This window comes from Haemaphysalis longicornis, unplaced genomic scaffold (assembly GCF_048455015.1).
Source record: "Haemaphysalis longicornis isolate Haplotype H1 unplaced genomic scaffold, Haemaphysalis longicornis Haplotype H1 scaffold_1, whole genome shotgun sequence".
NCBI lineage: Eukaryota > Metazoa > Arthropoda > Arachnida > Ixodida > Ixodidae > Haemaphysalis > Haemaphysalis longicornis.
The window spans coordinates 382,891,255-382,910,409 of NW_027526203.1; the positions used below are offsets into that span (position 1 = coordinate 382,891,255).

The 19,155-nt window shown below is 45.4% G+C and overlaps 1 protein-coding gene across 4 annotated transcripts in view; it reads left to right on the forward strand.

The window, feature by feature from the left end:
* Positions 1–19,155, forward strand: part of LOC144155211 (uncharacterized) — a 55,654-nt gene that overhangs the window by 27,374 nt on the left and 9,125 nt on the right. For 3 of the 4 annotated variants that reach the window (XM_077686519.1, XM_077686520.1, XM_077686523.1), the window contains exons 9-13: positions 103–237; positions 987–1,060; positions 1,500–1,629; positions 12,108–12,176; positions 13,659–13,883. In XM_077686519.1, coding sequence (XP_077542645.1) covers positions 103–237; positions 987–1,060; positions 1,500–1,629; positions 12,108–12,176; positions 13,659–13,883 — 633 coding nt within the window. The remainder of the gene's footprint in view (positions 1–102; positions 238–986; positions 1,061–1,499; positions 1,630–12,107; positions 12,177–13,658; positions 13,884–19,155) is intronic. The other variant, XM_077686524.1, reaches the window with a different exon arrangement.

Consider the following 19,155-nt stretch of genomic DNA (forward strand, 5'->3'; position numbering starts at 1 on the left):
CTGAATTGGAGAAAGCATGACTTAGTTTGAAGATAAAAAAAAAATGCCTACTCTAGTTCTGACTGCTGGTTTTGCTTATGTAATTTTCACTTTTATTTTCAGCCCAGCCACCAGGCATCCCAGAGATATCGAAAAAGTCTTTGGCTGAGTGCTCAGTGAAGGGAGATGTGGAACTATTCATCATTGGCAAAAATTTTCTTAAGGATACGAAAGTAATCTTTAAGGAACCGTCTTCTGGTGAGTCAAACTGCATACACTCCTGAAGTGTTTCTTGTGTTAATTGCGTGCGAACGTTTTGCTAAATGAGTTCTGGCATTGGACCTAACATAATCATTTATTTTTCTTCTTAGTTGCACTATTTCTGTTTGGCCTCAACTTTTACAACATTCAGAAAATTTTCTATATAACTTAAGTTAAAACTGATGTGAATTTGGCTGCTTTAAATTCTCACCGCTCACCATGATGAAATTTGCACGAATTCGTTGCTATTTTAATTCATGAGCTATTGTGCTGTAAATACTAAAGCTCTTGAAACTTTGTAAGTTATTTGCTATTTCTGTTTAAAAAAAAAATAATCCTTAACCTGAAATTTTGGTTCGACCATTCACTCAAGTTTATGACCTTTCACGTTAAATTGATTTTGGGCTGCAATCTGTGAAGCTCCGTGTGGCTCACTGTTGCGCTACTGTGAACAAGTGAAGTTGAACTGCATTTCAGTCATTTCAAACTTGCGCTTCAAGAGCTACAGTGGGGCCAGAATTGTGTCTTGCTGCCTTATTTTTGAGCCATAACCCTTGAACCATAAGAGAGCTATAGCAGTGATATTTGCTGACTCATCTGCACCAGTCCAGAAAGACAGATAGTACCTGAAGGTATCGTTAATATAGCGATGATCCTTCTGTAGCACGATATGTCTTAACCCTGGAATGGAGGTATATTTTACTTTGTTTTATTTTCACTGAAGTGTTTCTGTTTTCTTTTCACAGAGAACTTGGGAGATTGTGAGCCAAAATATATATGGGAAAAATGTGTTGTTCCAGAAAAAGAATATTTGCAGCCGGTACGTATTAAATTTCTTTGTACATTGTGTTGAATGCATCTACCCTGAATGTGTACTGCTAAACATGGTCTGATGACCTCCTGCCCATTGATGTGTCTCTTCCACTAGTACTGAAGTCATCATTTTTACGGTGCTCGATTGTTAATTGTTGAGAGACTATGACCACATTCAGTTACAGGCACACGCACATGCCTGTACATGTGAAGAGACTTTATGGCATACCGTCATTTTGCTCCGATGCTAATCTAGGTGTTATATATTGTTGGCTTCGGGCCTGTTACAGTGCTTAGGATCTGTAGAGGAACCGACTTCGTTAGGAATGATGTGGAGTCTATTATGTCCTCTTTGTCACCTGATTGCGCTCAGCAGTGCGCCCTTGAAGTCAGTTTGTGGCAGTGGGCTGGTCCGGGGTGTGGTGCTGAGCCCTCCTCCCTCGCAGACCCACCTAATCTGCCGCGTGCCGGCCTACCGGAACCTGGACGTGGGGCACCTGGTGGTGGTGCATTTGGTGGTGACCAGCGGGGGACGGGCAAGCGAGCCCCACCCGTTTACCTACACGCCCCTGTCAGGTAGGCCTCGGCCCCTCCCCATTCTTTCCTCCCGGGCCTCTCTGCCCATATGGGTGACCACCAGGGGACCACACGGGTAGGCGCTGGCGCGGCTGCCAGCGGGGAAGGGACACGATCCTTGCAAACAGTGTCACGCTGCCGTCATAGCTAGTGCGCGCCCCCATGGTAGTCTCAGGCTGTCCAGAGCAAGCTGCAGTTACAGGCTCAGATTGCATTGCGACACTGCTGCGTATTGGCCGTAGGCAGTCGGCGAGGAGAAGAAACGGCTAGGTGCCATAGTAAGCTTAGTGTGTCACAAGGCAACTTTATGCCATCAGCGAGTGCCGCAGCTAGATGCTACTGCCCGCGCCCAGAAGGTAGCTTTATGTAGCACACCGCGTAGCAGCTTTATTAGATCATCAGTGAGTGCTGGAGCAAATAGGTGCTGCTATTGTGTCGTGAGGCAGCAACATTCACTGGCACACCGCATAGCTGCCTTAGACTACTGACACGTTCCATGAAGACAATGCAGCTTCCGTTGTTACATTTCTTTAGCTCCTAGCTCAATTTTTCCCTCATATTTTTGTGCTCAAAAAAGCTTAGTGTGCTCCTAAGAAAGAATTGCCTGACACTGCGAACACAATTTTTCCAGGGGAATGGCTATTTCTGACACTGAGGCTTGACGTCCAATTTATGCGTGTAAATTTTCTGAGTCTTTCCAGCTGTTTTCTTTCAGAAATTAAAAGGCAAAGCTGAGCTGCCACTAAGTTTTGCAAAAACTGATTAAGAACGGCATTAAAAATTGCCTTGGTAAGGTACACCAACTGGAGGTAAAAGAACTTCAGATACATATTAGTCATATTAAATTAAGTGCAAACCTGTGCATCAAATGCGAGTGGCTTTATGGGCGAAAACCCTTGTATACTCTGCAGTGTTTGTATGCATGTGGATTGTGCCAGTCATTTACAGATTACTGCCCTTATTACAGGAGCTGTCTTTCCTTCGTGTCCATTTTTTTTTAGCACATGCTTTGACCATTTCTGTAAGGCTAGTGTTTAGGCAAAAACGATTGCGTCTTAGTGCCATCAGGGACTGCATATTGAAGTCTACCTCCAGTTTTGGCATATGCTTCAAAAAGGTGCTTTGCTCATGTCATTGTCAGAGCTGAAGCTTGGGACAAGCCTAAAGGAGCACATTCTAATTTTCTAATTCTTTAATGAAAAAACAAACAAATGTAAAGTTGAGATACCTGAGTGCTCCCTCTGGCTGTGTGTAAAAGTAATTAAAATCCTAGTTGTTCAGCCAGCTTTGGATTTCCCTGAGTGGAAAAACATAGTGATTAGGTGACAGGGCTGAAATTTAATTTCTGTTGCACAAACAAGTTGAGGTCATAAGTAAGCAGAGAGCCTTGTAACTTCTGCGCATAGGTATATAAGTTAGCTGCACACTCGGGGCGCACTATAGTTGCGTTCCCCTAGTCCCTAGGCATCGCGTTGTTGTAGCTTTCTGAACGTATCCAGCTTACCCGCCCTTGCTGCCCGTCTGTCTATATCTAGCTTTAAGTACAACGTAGCTGCTTTCACATATGTCTACCTGACTGGTATCGCTTGCGAGATGTGTGCCACTGTTGTTGTGCTTGTACTCATAAAGAGCGTGTCGCGTTGCATGCATTGTGGCAGTGTGGGGAAGGTCTGGCTCTTTTGCAGGCAGCTCTTTTTTTCTCCAGCTCCAGAAGGGCAGCGTTTTTCTGCTTTTCTGTGCAGTGTGGAGGATCTCACGAGTCCCCTCCCCCCCCCCCTTTTTTTTCCCTCCTTTCTCGGCCGTTGTTTTGGCATTTCTCGAAGCCTGGTGTGCCTGGTGGTGTGCAAGGGTGTGTGCGCGTGTGTGGGCGGCCCCCCTAGGTTTGCGAGAGTGTGCAAGGTGTGCAGCTGTGCGGCAGGGCCCAAGCAGTTGTCCCCCCTTTCTTCCTTCCTGCCCGCGTGCTGCTGCCAGCTTCCGGGGCAGTTCCTCCCCCTCCCCCTCTTCCTCCTCCTCCTCCTCCTCCTCCTTTTCCTTCTTCTCCCAGTGCCCTGTGTCTCTTGTCATCTGCAGCTGGCGTGTCTGCCGACGCATGCGTGGTGGAATGTGTGCCAGGGCAGCACTTTCAGACTGAAAGCTGCACTTTCTCTCTGCACAAAAGCTACAAAAAAATGCAGGCACCGCCATTGCGACAAATGCCTGATTCGCAGTGCAACATGATTTTCTTCTCACCCAGCACCTGGGCTGAGTTCTGGCAGCAGTTTGCGCCCTTTCACTCTGAAATGTGCACATAGTGTGAATGGCCTTTTCATTGCTTCAAAAATGGTGTTAATCTACTCTGCCACAATGTTCTGTGTGCAGTGTCATGCACCGTATTTTTTAGGGCATAAGTAACTAGGTTCGCTACGTGTTGCTTTGCAGATTGCTTTGCAGATTATTCAGTTTCACCCGTAATTTTGTCCAGGCTTACCCACCTTGGTTGCTCATTGGTGGTTTGTGGGCACAGCAGAATGTAAGCTTGGCCAGACGGTGTCGAAAAGGCAGGGTTATGCGTACAGGCCTACATTTAGGGGCTACAGTACTTGTCATAGGTGTGCTTTTGCAGCTGCTAAATTGAGTGGATAAACAAGCATTCCTAAAAACTAGGCATTCTATAGGTGTGAAGTCAAGGGAAAAAAAGCCACTTCGTCATTCATCGTGGTAATAAAATTTCCCATTTACGTTGATTTGGCAGCAAGTACTATGTCCTGAACAGTACCTTGCCTATGATGCGGCACATTTTAAGGGAGGCACTCCATTTTCGAAGCATGTGCCTGAATGTGGTGTACATGGGTGTGCATGTGTGTGTGCGTGTGTGTGTGTGTGTTTGACTTCCCTCACATTGCTCAATTGGCTCACCATCATTGGTGCTAGTGCTGCAAATTTTTACCATCTTCACTGCAGGCACATCTTGGGAAAGGGACGCACGGGTAGCTCGATTGAGCATTTCAAAGTGGGCCAGACTTGGGCCGCAATTGGTTTGCAATGAAAGGAGGGGAAAACCCAATGCTAAATTTTCGCACTTGTACTTCACGACCTGAGATGCAGTGAAGATGTGGTGATTTGTGGCAGTGTTCACGCAGTGAAAGACACAGAGGGGCACAAAGCTCCGCTTTGAAATTCCAAAATGGGAAAAATCGTAAAATAAACGCACTGTGACGGTTCATGGAGCTGTTTCGGGAGCCTGGCCTTCTGCACGCCGGGCCAGAGTTTGTGCGCGTGTGCTGTGCTTTATGATGTTGTTGTTGTTTTCTTGCCTCATTGAAGTGCTGATGATGATGCTGATGAGTGGCCCCATAGTCCTGTGGCCGTGCAAGCGAGAGAAAACCTGTGTGTTGTTCCTCCCCGTTTCTCAGACTGCAGGTTAAAGGAATGAGCGCCCTCCCGGGGGTTATCGGTGTGTTGTGCACAGGGTGTGATCGCTCACACCTCCCCTGCCTGGGCGGCTCCTCCTCCTACTCCTACTCTCTCTGCCGCAGACGGAGGTTTTTCTTGACACTTTTTACATATCCCCATTAATTATCGAGCGTTTGCTGCTGCTGCCGCCGCTACTGCATTGACTGTGCCTGTGCGACACTCGCCGCCTTAGCTGCATCACTGCGCCACAGGGTGCACTCCGGCACCGCTGGCCTTTCGTTGTTTGTTTCTCTCCAACGACCGCGTCATTTCTTCTCCTCTGTCTCGCGTTCCTTTCCTCCGCACATTTTCGCTCCAAGTGGAGACTGAGGGCTTTGCTAAACTGGGAACACCTACTGCTACACAAGCGGTGTAATATTACTCGTCCGGTAAAAGGTTATCCGGCCCCCACCGATTCTGTGCTTACATTGTGCCTGATTGTCAGCCTTTTACCTGCTTTTAAAGGGATCCTGAAACACGTCTTCGGCACGGTCAGCGAACTTGAGAGCAATCATAAGGTTGTGACAAGCTCATGGGCATCTGAACCTAATGTTGCTTTTTCCAGTGGTTATTTACCATCTCCGGCATTTTGTGTGCTGCCTTCATCACTGAGCAGAGATCTCTGCTTTTGGCAGCTTTTTTCAGGCACTTCCAGTAACGTGAAAGCATCATTCATATGTCGTGATCTCCCCGTCGGTGGCGACAGTTTTCATTAATTAGCGTCGCCTGCAGCAAGCCTACACGCTATTGTTTTCGTTTTTGTTTGCCCTTGTCTTTAAAATATCTTATCGTCTAAGGTATCTTTCTGTACACCTTTTTGCAAGATATGCACACACCATGTGGAAAGGAATTGTGTAGGCTGTGGGGCAGCTTCTTTGCAAATTGCAGCTGCGCACGTCCAAGCGTCTCATCAAGTACCAAAGCCTGTACCAAAGCATTTGGTGAGACTGACCTTCCACCGTTTTCTAATTGTGCTTTTCTTGGAATGCAGAAGGACTGAATTGCAGGCTCACAAAACATGAACTGCTACTGCAGCCAGCCACCTTTGTTTTCTTTTTTTGTGCCTGCAGTGCATTTTAGAAATTTGAAACATTCACTCTTGTGATGTACGCATTGATTGCTACAGCCATTTAAGATTGCACTGGGCAAAGCACAGGACCACTGAAATTCAACCCTAGTGCTCAGCGTAGCACATAGTAGTTTCTCTTCATATTTAAAAGTTGTGCCAAGATCATGAACGGCTGCATGAAAGCCACGGTCACTACCATACTTTAAAATTAAAGCATGAGCCGGAAGTCTTGGCTGATGTGCGCATCATCAGGCCACAGTTAGTGCCTGAGCCAGCAAGGCGGCACCTTCCACAGTGTTCCGAAAGTCGAGGGGAGGGGGGGACAAAAAGGAGCGTGCATTTTTTTCTGTATATATAATAACTCTCATGATTATTGTTGAATTAACAAAATTTTTCCGGGAGGTGGTTACTTCACCTGCGCTGGGACATTATGTGCTCCATAGTGCCGGCAGGGGGTGCTTCAGGACCCCTTTAATCAGCAAGTAAGTTCAAAAGTGAAGCCTCCGTATTTTTTTTCTCCCCTAATGAAACAGGTTTTTAGCAGAAACATTGTCCTTACTGGCTAACTTCTTGATACGATGGAAGAATCATGTTCTTTTTGTTTTGTTTTCCTGCTGTTCTACTGGAATTGTTTATTTTCTGATACGAGAGAATTTGAAAACGTTCAGTTTTGTTTTGTAGGCTGAGCAAAAGTACTTTGTTTCTTAATAATACAGCCGAATCTCGATAATTCGAATTTCAAGGGGTTTAAAACTTTACAAATGTATTTGCAGTGCCTAAGGTGACATTGCATGTGTACTGAGTTAACACGAATGACAAGTTGCAAAACATTTATTGGCCAGTACAAGGGACATTGGGATCAGAAATAATTGGTCACTGTCCAATTGCTTGGAGCTTAAGCACTAGTAGTGCAGTATTCACGTTTTCCTGGTAAGAGAAGCGGAGCTCATTCATGTTCAGCACCAACACTACACGAGTTATGCTGGTTAGTAGGTTCACTAGTGTCATAGTCTTCGCCTTTGCCACTGAAAACTGAAAGGCCTTCAGCTAAGGCCTTTAGTTTGCAGGAGCATGGTCAGGTGGTGCAATCTGTTAAAATTTGTCGTCTGAAATGTTCACGCATTTAGATTACAAAGTGTTTGGCACATTGAAAGAATTGTTGGCAGGACCGTAGTGTTAGCTTGAATCAACCCAAAGTTTGGCTGAGTGGATTCGAATTAAACGAGATTCTACTGTAACAGGTAATTTGTGTGGTCAGGCTATGCAGTGCTGTGCTAATTGTTTTGTTGAATTCAAGAGTATTTGTTCAAATACCACTCGTGTGGCAGTAGTTTGTTTTGTAGAGTGACATGGGAAAATAATCTGATGATGAAGCCACTAGTGCCTTAAAATCCACATTAATTTAGCATTATGACTGTGCCAGTGCTTGTAGCACTGTTTGTTCTTACAGACTTAGTGTTGTCTTTCTCACACTTAATACTCTTTTATCTGGTCTGAGTTTTTGTATTATGGTTTGCTACATAAAGTTATTTGTTCTTAAATGTGCTAGTTATCCATTGAAGTAATTTTGCTGTGTGCTTGTTGCATGTGTCTGTGTAAGACATTTTGAAAGGGGCCATGAAGACAACATACAACTTTGTTTACAACGTTCAAACAAAAGATTCGGTGTTTTATAGTACCCTCAAGTGCTTGTCTGAAGGGAAATGATGCTTTATTCACTCAGAAATTTACCAGTTACAGCCAAAATTTAATCTTCCTGGTGCATTGCATATTTCGTGACGTCAACAGTGGCGTCTTAGTGGTAGGTGCCTAAAATGCGTAGTTAGTATGGTAACTCCATGTAACATCCAAACGCTGCAATTAAACAGGAACCGGAACTGTGGCTGGCAGGAGGCTATGCTAAAATGCGCTTAGTTACCGTTGGCCTTCCTAGTTGGCACAGTGATGCCAGTTGGCAATGACCCGGTACTCTATTTACGTTTGAGTGGACCTGTACATGCCATATTTTGTTCTGGTTCGTAGCATAGTAATCATCTTGTGAAACATCGTGCACGACTCAACAAAGAGGGTCACGTAAGCGGCAGTGTTGCTTATGCCAGTTGGCCGGTGTTATGTCGGACATGCCCAACACGCCTGGCGGTGGTGTTCCGCAGCGTCGGCTAGCGGTAGTGCTGTATGTAGCGCAGCTCCATAGATTGTTACGTTTGTTTGGAACTTCTGTTGTCTACCACACCATTCTTGCAGCGATAAAAAGAATGTGCTCTAAATTTCAAGTGCAAATTGCTTGTTCTGCAAGCCTATAATCCATGTTAACTTGCATTTAATTTTGTTGTTGGCCTCAGTCAATTGCACGAGGGGGCCATAATATACCATAACTGTAGTGGAGGAAAGTAGCCGGTGAGCCACCTACTTATTCTCTGTTTTGCTTATTATACTACAGCTTATTTGTGGGAAGTTTGCGGGGAATGTGATGAATGTTATTTCCAACGAGGCAATATTTCAAATAAACTGAACTTGTATCTTGTCTCATGGCCCCTTTTTAAATGCATAAAAATATCTTAGCTTACGAGACAGTTTATGAGGCGAGCTTCCTTATTGCAATGAAATCTTTCATGACGTAAAATTCAACATATATAGTGCTTAATAAGCAGAAGACTATATGGCCTGAGCCAATGGTACTGATCTATTTGAAGAGTGTACAGCTAGTGCCATGATTTTTTTTAATAATGATAACACCTGCAAATGGAGTGATAGGGATAGCTTTTAAAGATAGAAAACAAGGGAAAAATAACCAGTTTGGCTTTAAGTGCTGTTACAGTTAATATATTATCATATGTTTGTTATGATATCTGCTCAGTGAAAAATGACGTGAGTGTTCCAAAGTGCTACCAGTTTTAGGTGACTTGCAGAACTGGCAGAGAAAATTATAGGATCGATACTTATACCATTGAGAGATATCAAAGGAATTGTCAGTTTTCTTTAGTTTGCGCCAACTGTTCTGTTGTCGCCAAATCATTTTCCTTGGATATTCTGGATTATCTTGTGCCTGGTGATAACATTGTGTCAGTGAAAAATCAAAGTTCTTCTTCCACACAGTGGTAGTAAGAAACGCCGTTACATGTGTTACAGAAACAAAAAAAAGAAGGAAGCACTATAGTGTCTTCAACGTAATCATTGATAAAAAAGAGAATTTGGCATATTAGTAAATTCAATCAAGTTCATAGCCAAAGTTGTATTTGAATGATTGTATTGCGTTTTGCTATTCCCAACTTTGTCATGTCGTCTCATTCTATTACTGTTCATTCAAACGGCGCCGTGGTTAGGGAAACTTTGCTAGTCGTGCAGCGCTCTCACTTCATGCGTGTACTATCCTTGCAGGTGCCCTGACGTTGATGCGTGTTGCTCTTCTCAGTGTGCTGATGTGTGACCCTCGTTAATGGCTCTTGTTGGTGTGCCTCTTTACAGGTGGCTTGGTTGGTGATGGTTGAGACAGAACTGACTGCCACGTACTATCTGTCGTTTACGCTATGCCTTCTTAGTTTGTGACCCTTCACCTTGGGTTTGTGCTGGGTGGGAAGGGGACCTGGTGCCGCATGCTTTGGTGCAGTGTGAGTGGGCCCATCTCGGGGACGAGCAGCTGGGAACTGATTGGCGCGTCGCATGGGCCACACGTCCCGTGCCCGGTTCATGCCCCCTTACTGCCCCCCGTAAAAGGTGCCAGGTGCAGGCTGAGTTGTCACACGGAATGCTCTAGTGCCTGTCTCCTCCCCGAGCTCTTGGGAGGGACGCACAGCTGTGTGAAACCTGACTTTGCGTGGCTCCCAAGACAGAGTGCGCGGTTTGTGCGACAGGTTGTGTGGGTGCGTGTGTGCGATACGTCAGGTCTTCGTTTCTCCATTTCTTTTTCTCTTTTCTCTCTTTCCGTCATGGTACGTAATGTAATGGACTTGAATGTTGAGTAACTAAGTCTGTTTGGGTGCGTGACATATGGTCATCATGCATTGAGCAGCACTTCAAGTTGGTAGGGAAATTCTTTTGGCAGGGAGTCGCTTTGGTCGACTTGCTCAACTTGTGGTCTAAAATCAGAAGGCCTGCACCTAGAGAAATGATTTTTTTTTGTAAAAAAACATTACCCTCTTGATTACAATTAAATAAATGCTTTTTGTCTTTGACTTGTATTCTGCACTGTAAAATAACTGTGTGGTAACCTCTAGTAGCGTTATAGTTGAACAAAAAAGGGGTATCACAGTTAGGCTGGATGATTTGAGATGTCTACACTAATGCTCGCGAAAAAACTCTTTTGTCTTTGTTTTACGGGCTTTGCCCCTGTATCTAGGAGATCTCAGTAAGGATCAGCGTATGCAAAAAACTGCCATTGGAAAGAACCTTCAGGGCTATTATAAGACAAAAAAATGTTAGCCATTCGAACAGGCTATTTGCTCCGAAAAGTATATTTCAACAAAAATTTTCTCTATGATGTTTAAAGGGGCCATGAAGACAAAATACAAGTTTGGCTTATTAAAAAGGCGCTCTGTGCTGATAACAATGATGCCAATTTTATCGCAAACTGCTGACAAATAATCAAGATACCGAAGAAAACACATGAAGCAGTGGCAACTTTCCAGCCACTTTTCGGCAGTTTGTCTGTGATGGCACAAAATCTTGTTTGTATGATTGGCGGCCGCTCACCTTTGCCACCGCCAAGAAACATGACTGGGCTACTGTAGTGGGGCCTCTAGTTTCAATTGGTCGTATCACTGGAATGCTAACGGGCAGTTAACACACCGAAAATTGCATTTTTAGTGCTGGCCCATACTACGCTACTCGTTCCCGTAACATCGCCGTTCCCCGAAATTTGAACATTTTCTAACATTCCTTCTGTTTTAATTTTTTTCCCCACTTACAAATCGTCTTTCGTGGCTGGAATGGCCCTGAGGGAGTTACCAAAAGAGGGCTCTTTCTAATTAAGCAAGCTTATGTTTTGTCATCGTGGCCCCTTTAATGTTATAAGTGCAATGAAAAAAAAATGTTAGAATTTAATGTTAGAATTTGGCCTGGTGGCTTATTCTAACTTTTAGGGGTTAGCTCAGACTGCTTCTGAAATGAAGCTTAGGTGGAAACTCTGATGCGGAGCACCTAACCATTGTGTTATTTATGAGTGCCAGCTCTAAGCTTGCATTGGCAACATACAAAAAGTGGCTGCCGTTCCTATCACTCGCATTGCCATAAATTCAGTGAGACCCATTGAGGAGGCATCGCAGCATCTCGTGCGATAGATGGGTATGCATCTATTTTTCAGTATGTCACTGACTTTCTGTGCCTCAGCTGTTTGCCAATGAAATTAATAGCCATGGACATGCCCGCACAGGTACTAAAATCTAGCACACTCGCAGAACGGTATTCTAGCAAGAATACCTTACTACATGGGGGTTTTACAGTGCGAATAAGCTTAGCTCTTCCTTCACCTGGAGACCTTCAGTGCACTGCTAATCCAGTGAAGGCTGTATTCTGCCATTGCTGCGATGCTGCTCGGTGCATGGCTTCGGCCGAGTGAATGAGCGACTGAGTGCTGTGCATGCATGACTGTGCCTGGCTCTGAGTGGCTGGTTGGCATGCGTGGAAGGCGCGTGTTTGTGCGGGTGGCGTGACTGCGTGTGTGTGTGATGGCCCAAAGTGTGCGGCACACTTAGCATGATTCCGAGCTGCCACCATGCTGAGGACAAGGGGAATGTAATAGAAAGCGACAGTCTTGTCAGTGGCTTGCGTTAAAGGTGCTGGTATGCACTTCAGTCTACCCCTCATACCTCTGACATGGTGGCAGGGGGCTGCTGTTTGATGTCAACCTGTTGCTGGGCGGTCTGTAACTTTAGCGGGTAGAGTGTGCTGCCGTTTCCTCTTATCAGTTTCTCTCTCTTTCGCACTCTTTTGGCCCTGCCAGGTGGAAGGGTGGCGTGTAACCGGTCTCTGTTTACTGTAGGTGGAGGCCAATTATCCTCTGGTTCTCTGAGCGCCACAAAGGCCAAGCAGGGTGCGAACATCACGGCTGGTAAGTGCTAGTAATAGAGCTGCGTTGCATCTCGCATGTGGCAACCCTAGCATCACCACTTGGTTGATCTTTTTGATTGTAGTGTACACAAGCAATGTGCAGGCAAGATAATCCTTCGCAAGATGAGGGAGAAGCTCCTGACTAAAAAGGGTGCGAGCCAAGAAGACACTGTCTCTCCAAAATTTTGTGCAGCCCGTCTGGAGGGGACATTCAGGAAGCTTGATTGGGAGAAGTGAAAGATGCGAGAGAATGGGGGGCACTCAAGACACGTAAGATTCACGGATGACATTTTTACTGAATCAGGATAATTAAACGGACACTGAAGTGAATTCGTCAAACTTCTGTTCTTGTTGGCATTGCTTAGACTGGCTCAAATAAACACACTTTTCATTGTTTGTCCAGTTGATAAGGCAGCATTCAATTTATAAAGCCTGAATGAAGAAAGAATACCATGCGACATTTGCGGTGGGGGCAACAACTAACAGCAATGATGCACATTCGAGAAGCAGTGTGATTGGATGATGTCCAAGATTGGAATTCCAACCAGCTTCGGTTTCGGTTCTGTAGAGCAGCGTGTTTGGCGTCTGCCGTTATCGTTGGCTGAGCATTCTTGATATCTTGGGAATCATCATACCGAGCTTCTGCCATGTTGTCGGCTGTAAAATGCATCAGATAAGCCTTCCAGCACGGCTTAGAATCGCAACGATCACTAGCCAAGGTGTATGCAGTGGCTGAATGCCCTCTGCGTCATTGGAGACGCTCAAATGCGAGGCGCTTTGCTTGCCTGGCTCGTAACCTTTGGAGCTTGCCTGGCTCGTAACTGTTCGCACCAGGCCCAAAGTCGACCGATTCAGCACTGTGCCCACAAGCAGTTGGTGCTTATGTCAACACCACACCAACTTGCCAGCGCATCAGTGTCAGTCTGCACGCATTCTGTGAACTCTCTCGTGGAGCAATGATCGTGGCTATTGAGATGGTACGACTAGAGGCAAGGAAAGACAAAACTTAGTGGAGGAAAGGAATAAAAAAGATTCTGAGGTGAAGAATCAACTAGGGCATCCCAAGACAGGAGTAACTGGGAAAACATAGAAAAGGCCTTTGTCCTGCAGTAGACACAAACAGGATGATGATGTTAATGGTGATAATGATTTTTTTTTTTTTTTTTTTTTTTTTTTTTTTTTTGCCAAGTGCAGCCGCAAGAATACCCTGTGCACCGTGACTTGCCTTGCTGTGTGACATTTGAGCACTTAGGACCCAGCAGTCCAGTTAAATAAATCCTCATTTTAATGAAATCTGTTTATTCGAAGTATAATTTTATTCGAAATTATTTGTGGCCCGATCTACTAACATATGCGTTAAAGAAGTACCTGTTATAATGAAATCTTTCTCTGCCATCTTTGTTATAACAGGAAAATGCAGTAAACGAGGGTTTACTGTTTTGTTCCAATTCTCAAGTAATCGTGCTATTGTCATTTGCCTCAGGTGGTGGTCCACCTAATGCCTGCCATGGGCATCTATTGTGTGCAGCACCAAGCCTGGAACTGAAGACACAACCCTTTGGGGGCTCACAGGGAGCCCAGCTCCCCACCATAATCCAGATCCCACTCCTGGCAGGAGCATCCCCGCGGTCACAGCGCCACCCTGTTTCAACGCTTGTCATCCCAACCACAACCATTTCCCTCTCACCTGCATCTGCTCCTGTCCCAGGTTAGTGCGCGAAAAGACTCACCCAGGCAGTGTAGTGGTGCCGGAAAGCAACCGTGTGGGGAGTGTGTGCTTGTCGCTGCCACTGCCACAGATTTTGGCTGGGTAGTGCTTACTTTTGCCTGGCCTTACAGATTCCGCACCGTTCCTCACCGAATTTTCAAATGCATTCCAGACTGCAAGTGAAGACTCAGTGTGCAGCTCTGGCCTCCTCTTTTGTGGCTTTTCAGTCCGTTCCTTCCAATGTAGCACATAGGACTAGGTCTTGGAGCGCTAAACCTTTTAGCCACAACATGCATATTTTGTTTCTCGGTGCTTAATACGTATAATGGTTTTGAAGCACGTGTCCAAAAACAAGGTGAATCTTGATATACAAGATGAATCTTGATATTACAGAACATGCCAGTGCTGTATGAAATCCAGTTGTACTGGTAAATTTGGAGAGCTGATGTAGCATTCCCAAAATAAGTGGTACCAAGTGGTGGATATGTTTCTGTACTGGTGATAACAGTGGCGTCAAAGAATGGCTTTATCGCTTTGACATATCGAGAGACCTCTTTCCAGTGCTGTAAACTGAGCCCATCAATGCCATTGTCCGAAGTGGCAAGCTCTGTAGTAGGTACTGTTCTTACCCGATTCTAACGCACACTTTTTTTCCGGAAAAATAGGCCGAAAAATCGCATGCGCGTTAGAAACCGAAACTGCTGCAACAGCTGAAATTTCGTCCCACCCATCACCATCTCAAGATGGCGCCAAAGCTTATAACAACGATTTCGAACGCAGGAAGTATGGTCCCTAGAAAGATTTGCTAGTCTGCCGTCCGCCGGCCGTGAAGGGGGCTCCTCCGTGATGCATGCAGCGGCGGCGCTGCAGGCAATCGGAGCGCGGCCGGCCAGGGCCGGTGCGGGCAGCAGTGCGGGGGACGGCACTCCGGCGTGCTGCCTTCGTAGTTCTGGGTGGTTTCGTCCTCTCTTCGTTTCTGTCTACAAAACAGATTAGCCGAATAAATTGGTTCCTATGAATACCAAGAGTTTTTTTAGTGAAGCATGAATTATGGGAGTACAGTATACGTTTTTGCGTATTATGAACGATCGAGCCAAACCACGGAATCATGTCGCTGCGCTCAATCCTCTATGTCCTCTTCCGGGCAAAAGGTTTCCACACATACTCGGGGGCATCAGAAACTCTGTCAGCATGGCATCTTTTGCTAGCTGGGGCACATCTCGGGAATTTCAACTACGTTACATAACAAAGAAGCGTTTTCGTGTTAACCCTTGCCATACACTGCCATGGCTATGTAACGCGTAAAATATTTGTGTGGTGTGTGGGCGCCCCCGCAAATTTTTTTTTAGCCCTTTGGAACCATCTTGACTTCTCTCTGTTTGCGAGTCAAATTATGCAATTGAACGGTATCTGACCAATTTGCATTGTTCATTAATTAGTCCCCATCGTACGTCTTCCTCCTGAGTTGGGAATATCTCTTAAATATAAATGCCGAATAAAAATATTGCCTGTGTATGCATGCGTACGATGTTTTTTTGCCACTTTAATTCAACAGGCAGAAACTGAAACTGGGGAACCTTTTATTTTGCGCGCCTGTAATTTTTGTGAAATCCGCGATTTGGAAAATTTGCTAACTTATTAAGGGGTGCGCGAAACTTGGGTTCAAAAAAAAAATCAGGCTGCCAAACAACGCTTGCATTCTTCATTGCGCTTTTTTTTTTTTTTTTTTTTTTGATCGCCCACATATTCGGAGTGAATCGCGAGACGCAACGTGGAAAGCAACAAGGAAAAATATGTTATGGCCAATCTTCTTTTTCTTTTTTTTTTTTTTTTTTCCCCGGCTGTTTGAAATTAAGAAGAAAAGTTCTTGAGGCTTATTTAGTCCGATGACCATATGCCTCGCTTTACCCCCCCCTCCTTCTCAGAGTATTTAGATTTAGGTAAGTTGTTTTTTTTTTGTGTGTGTGTGTGTGTGTGTGTGTGTGTGTGTGTGTGTGTGTAAAGCGTTTTTCTACAGCTTTTTCCCCCCGTTTTCTCGAGCTAGCACCACCGTCAATGCATGACGTTCGGAGATAACTCAGCTTTGGAACAAACACTGAGTCTGGCGCCGCTGGGCTCTCTTTGAGCGTGATCCAGCGACGGTGGCGAAACGGCTACTCTCGTTGCTGCAGTTTCATTCTTTGGTCTCACTCGTGAAGGTCAGCGGCCGCAAATAGGCTCCATAGCCCGATTCGCGAAAACTTCGGGCCCTGAAACTAAAGGGTCTTTAGTATACTATCGTAGATTCAATTGTGAGCTGATGTACCTCGAGCCATTGGATTTCACTGCTCTAACTGGCCAACAAACCCCAATGCTCTCCGCGGTAGTAGCGTGTGGCACAGGCCGGCCAGCGGCCACTCACTCTGACCACTCCGGCGCTCCGATTGCTCGCAGCGCTGTGCGTGCATCAGCGGCGCGGACACGCCTCCCCATAGAGACGGCGCGGGGATGGCAGACTAGCAAATATTTCTAGGGACCATACAGGAAGCCTAGGTGCCTAGGCTTTTCAAATCGTCAAATTGTTCCACTTGTGTGCTTGATAACAGCAGTGGCAGCAGCGGCAACGAAGGTGCGCTGCTTTTACGGCTTACGAGCAGCTCTCACGCGTTCAAAACGAGCGGTCAGCTCTGGAGGAGCTCGCGGGATGGCCGTGCGAGGCGTGGGCCACGATCCCATCGACCATGGTTGAACGTTCGTTCAGAAGTGTGGCATTGCGAACGCGCTTGACGGCACCAAGGACGAGATGTTGTGGTCGGCAGAGAGCGACGAGGAGCGAGATGAGTAAGATTACTTCGGGAAATAAATCGCCCGTTTCTCTCGCATTCGTTGTTCTTGCTCACAAAGTTCCGTGCGTGTTACAATTGGATATGCAAGTTTTTTTGTTTTTTTTTTTGCCAGGAAAATCGGGTGCGCATTAGAATCGGGGGCGCGTTAGAATCGGGTAAGTATGGTATGTGCTAATTGTGACTTTTGTCGTCAAAGCGAATACGAAGCGAGTAATGATTTTCTTCGGATAATTTGAACAGCAACACAAAAAGTTACCAGCAAGTGCCACAAACACTGAAATGAGAACTTGGCTCACCACTTATTTTCATGATACACATGCAGCAGTTGAACATTTCAACAAACGCCAAGCAATTCTCAAAGCCTCTGTTTGTAGTCTAGAAAATAGCTTGAATTTGAAGCACCGGGCACTAATCACCAGGAGAATTTTTCAGCAGTAGCTCCAAATTGAGTTCCATTGAAGAACCCCACTAAAACCCCATTGATGAAGGCTTCATCAATAGCCATCACCACTGAATAAGGTGACCACACACAGGCGTACCGAGCACGAGTGCAATAGAGAAACTGCCAGTTTGGAGTTCCTTGATTTTTTCCATGAGCCAACCACAGTGCAGTCATTTTTTATGTTAGTGGGTGTCGCAAAAAAGGATTTGTCTCGTGCGCGCCATAACTGACACTGCGGCATTTGGGCTCACTTTATCAGTCATGTCCTACTTTCTTTTTTTTCTCCGCATCCTTGTGGTTCACCCGCACAGTGCAAATTAATGGGCCTCTGGTTAAATCAAACAGTATTCACTCACACGCAAGTGCATTAAATGTGCCTGCATAATAAATGCACCCCTCATTGGTGGAGGGGGAGAACAACAAAAAAAAACCTTCCGGGATTTGAACCCACACAGTGAGATGTTACTTGCGCAGTGCTCCATACAACTGAGTTAAGACAGCATGCAAAGCTGCTCACAATTAACAAGTCCACTTCCCAGAGGCCTACCCCATTGTGGCTTTACTTGTTGCATTGCAGCACTCCGAGTTGCTAAGCAGAGCGTTTCTTAGATAACGCTTATGCAGCAAGCTTCCCCTTTGCCCTACAAATATCTGAATACCAGCGACTGTGTTCTGGCAGCAAAAGCCATCGCAAATGTATTGTCATGCTGCAGACTGGTCTGCTAGTTCACCCTGTGCAAAATGTGCTTTTCGTACCTTAGTTTTATGCTTTATAATAAAAGCTTCAATTAATTTTAATTCATTATTACTTAAATTAACTTCATTGACTCTTCTCCGGCGTTTAATTGGATACCAGTCGCACACGCACATGCAGCTTACAGCTCCTGTGAAGCCAAGTCAGCGAAGCGTTGTAAGCCAAAATACGTATCGCATATGTTTTAGTGGGAAGTTATTTTCACTTCATCGACTTTTCCAAGCTTAATACAGTCTACAAACTAATAAGATAGAGCCACATTGTTCCAGGCACGGCGCTGCAGTGTCTCTAGGCCTATGCAATCTAATTGCGGCAAACTGCTGGCGGGCAGCAAACTGATTATGTAGGCACTGTGATCAGTGAGCTGCACTGTCAAGCCAATCAAAAAAAGTGCGCATCATAGGCAACGTGGTAGGAAAGTGGCTAGGAGGATGCAGAAACAAGAACAGTGCTTTCGAATTGATTTTTCTACTAAATAAATTCACATAAATCCACCCAGAGTGGCTGAAACATGGCCTAGGGACGCCAGACACTGCACAAGGCACAAGGCACAAGTAATCTTACAATGTTTAATCTGCATTGTGGAGGAAGTTTATTGGTAGTGTAGCAATATTAAGAGGGCACTATGACCAGATGCTACCGACAAAGTTACGTTTGCACAGCCCCATAGGCAATCCCAAATGGTAATTTTGCTGCTCAAGAACTTCTAAAAAAAATTTTTTTTTTTGTCATGCTTCAAAAATTGCTCCAATCCTGACCTGGCTACACCACCGCTGCACCACTATACCAGTGCTCAGGGCTCATAGGCAATTCAATTTGAGGAGGTCACTTCTGAGCGTAAGGATGCAGGCACCCGCATTGTCCATCACTATTTGTACAGGCAGTACTGGCCTGGGAGCAGCTTTCCATTTCGTCAGCTGTACAGAAGCGGCCCTTCCTGCCCAGCACAAAGCATCCATTAAACACTGTTATTGGCTGCACGATGAACCTACAGCAATCTAAAAACGTACTAAACCTCTGTTATTTATGAAAAAATGGGCACAGGTATTCATCTAGAAACATTTGAAGGTAAAATTCACTGGACTTGAAGATAAAGAAAAATGTAGGGCTGTGGGGGCTTGACCCCAGGCCATTACACAATAGGAACGGAGGCTCTACTTCAAAGCCACGAAGTTCGAACAGTGGGTTCGCTTCAGCAGTTGGTCGAAAGAATGTTGCTGGTGTTGAAAGCGAACCAGCGTACTACTTGAA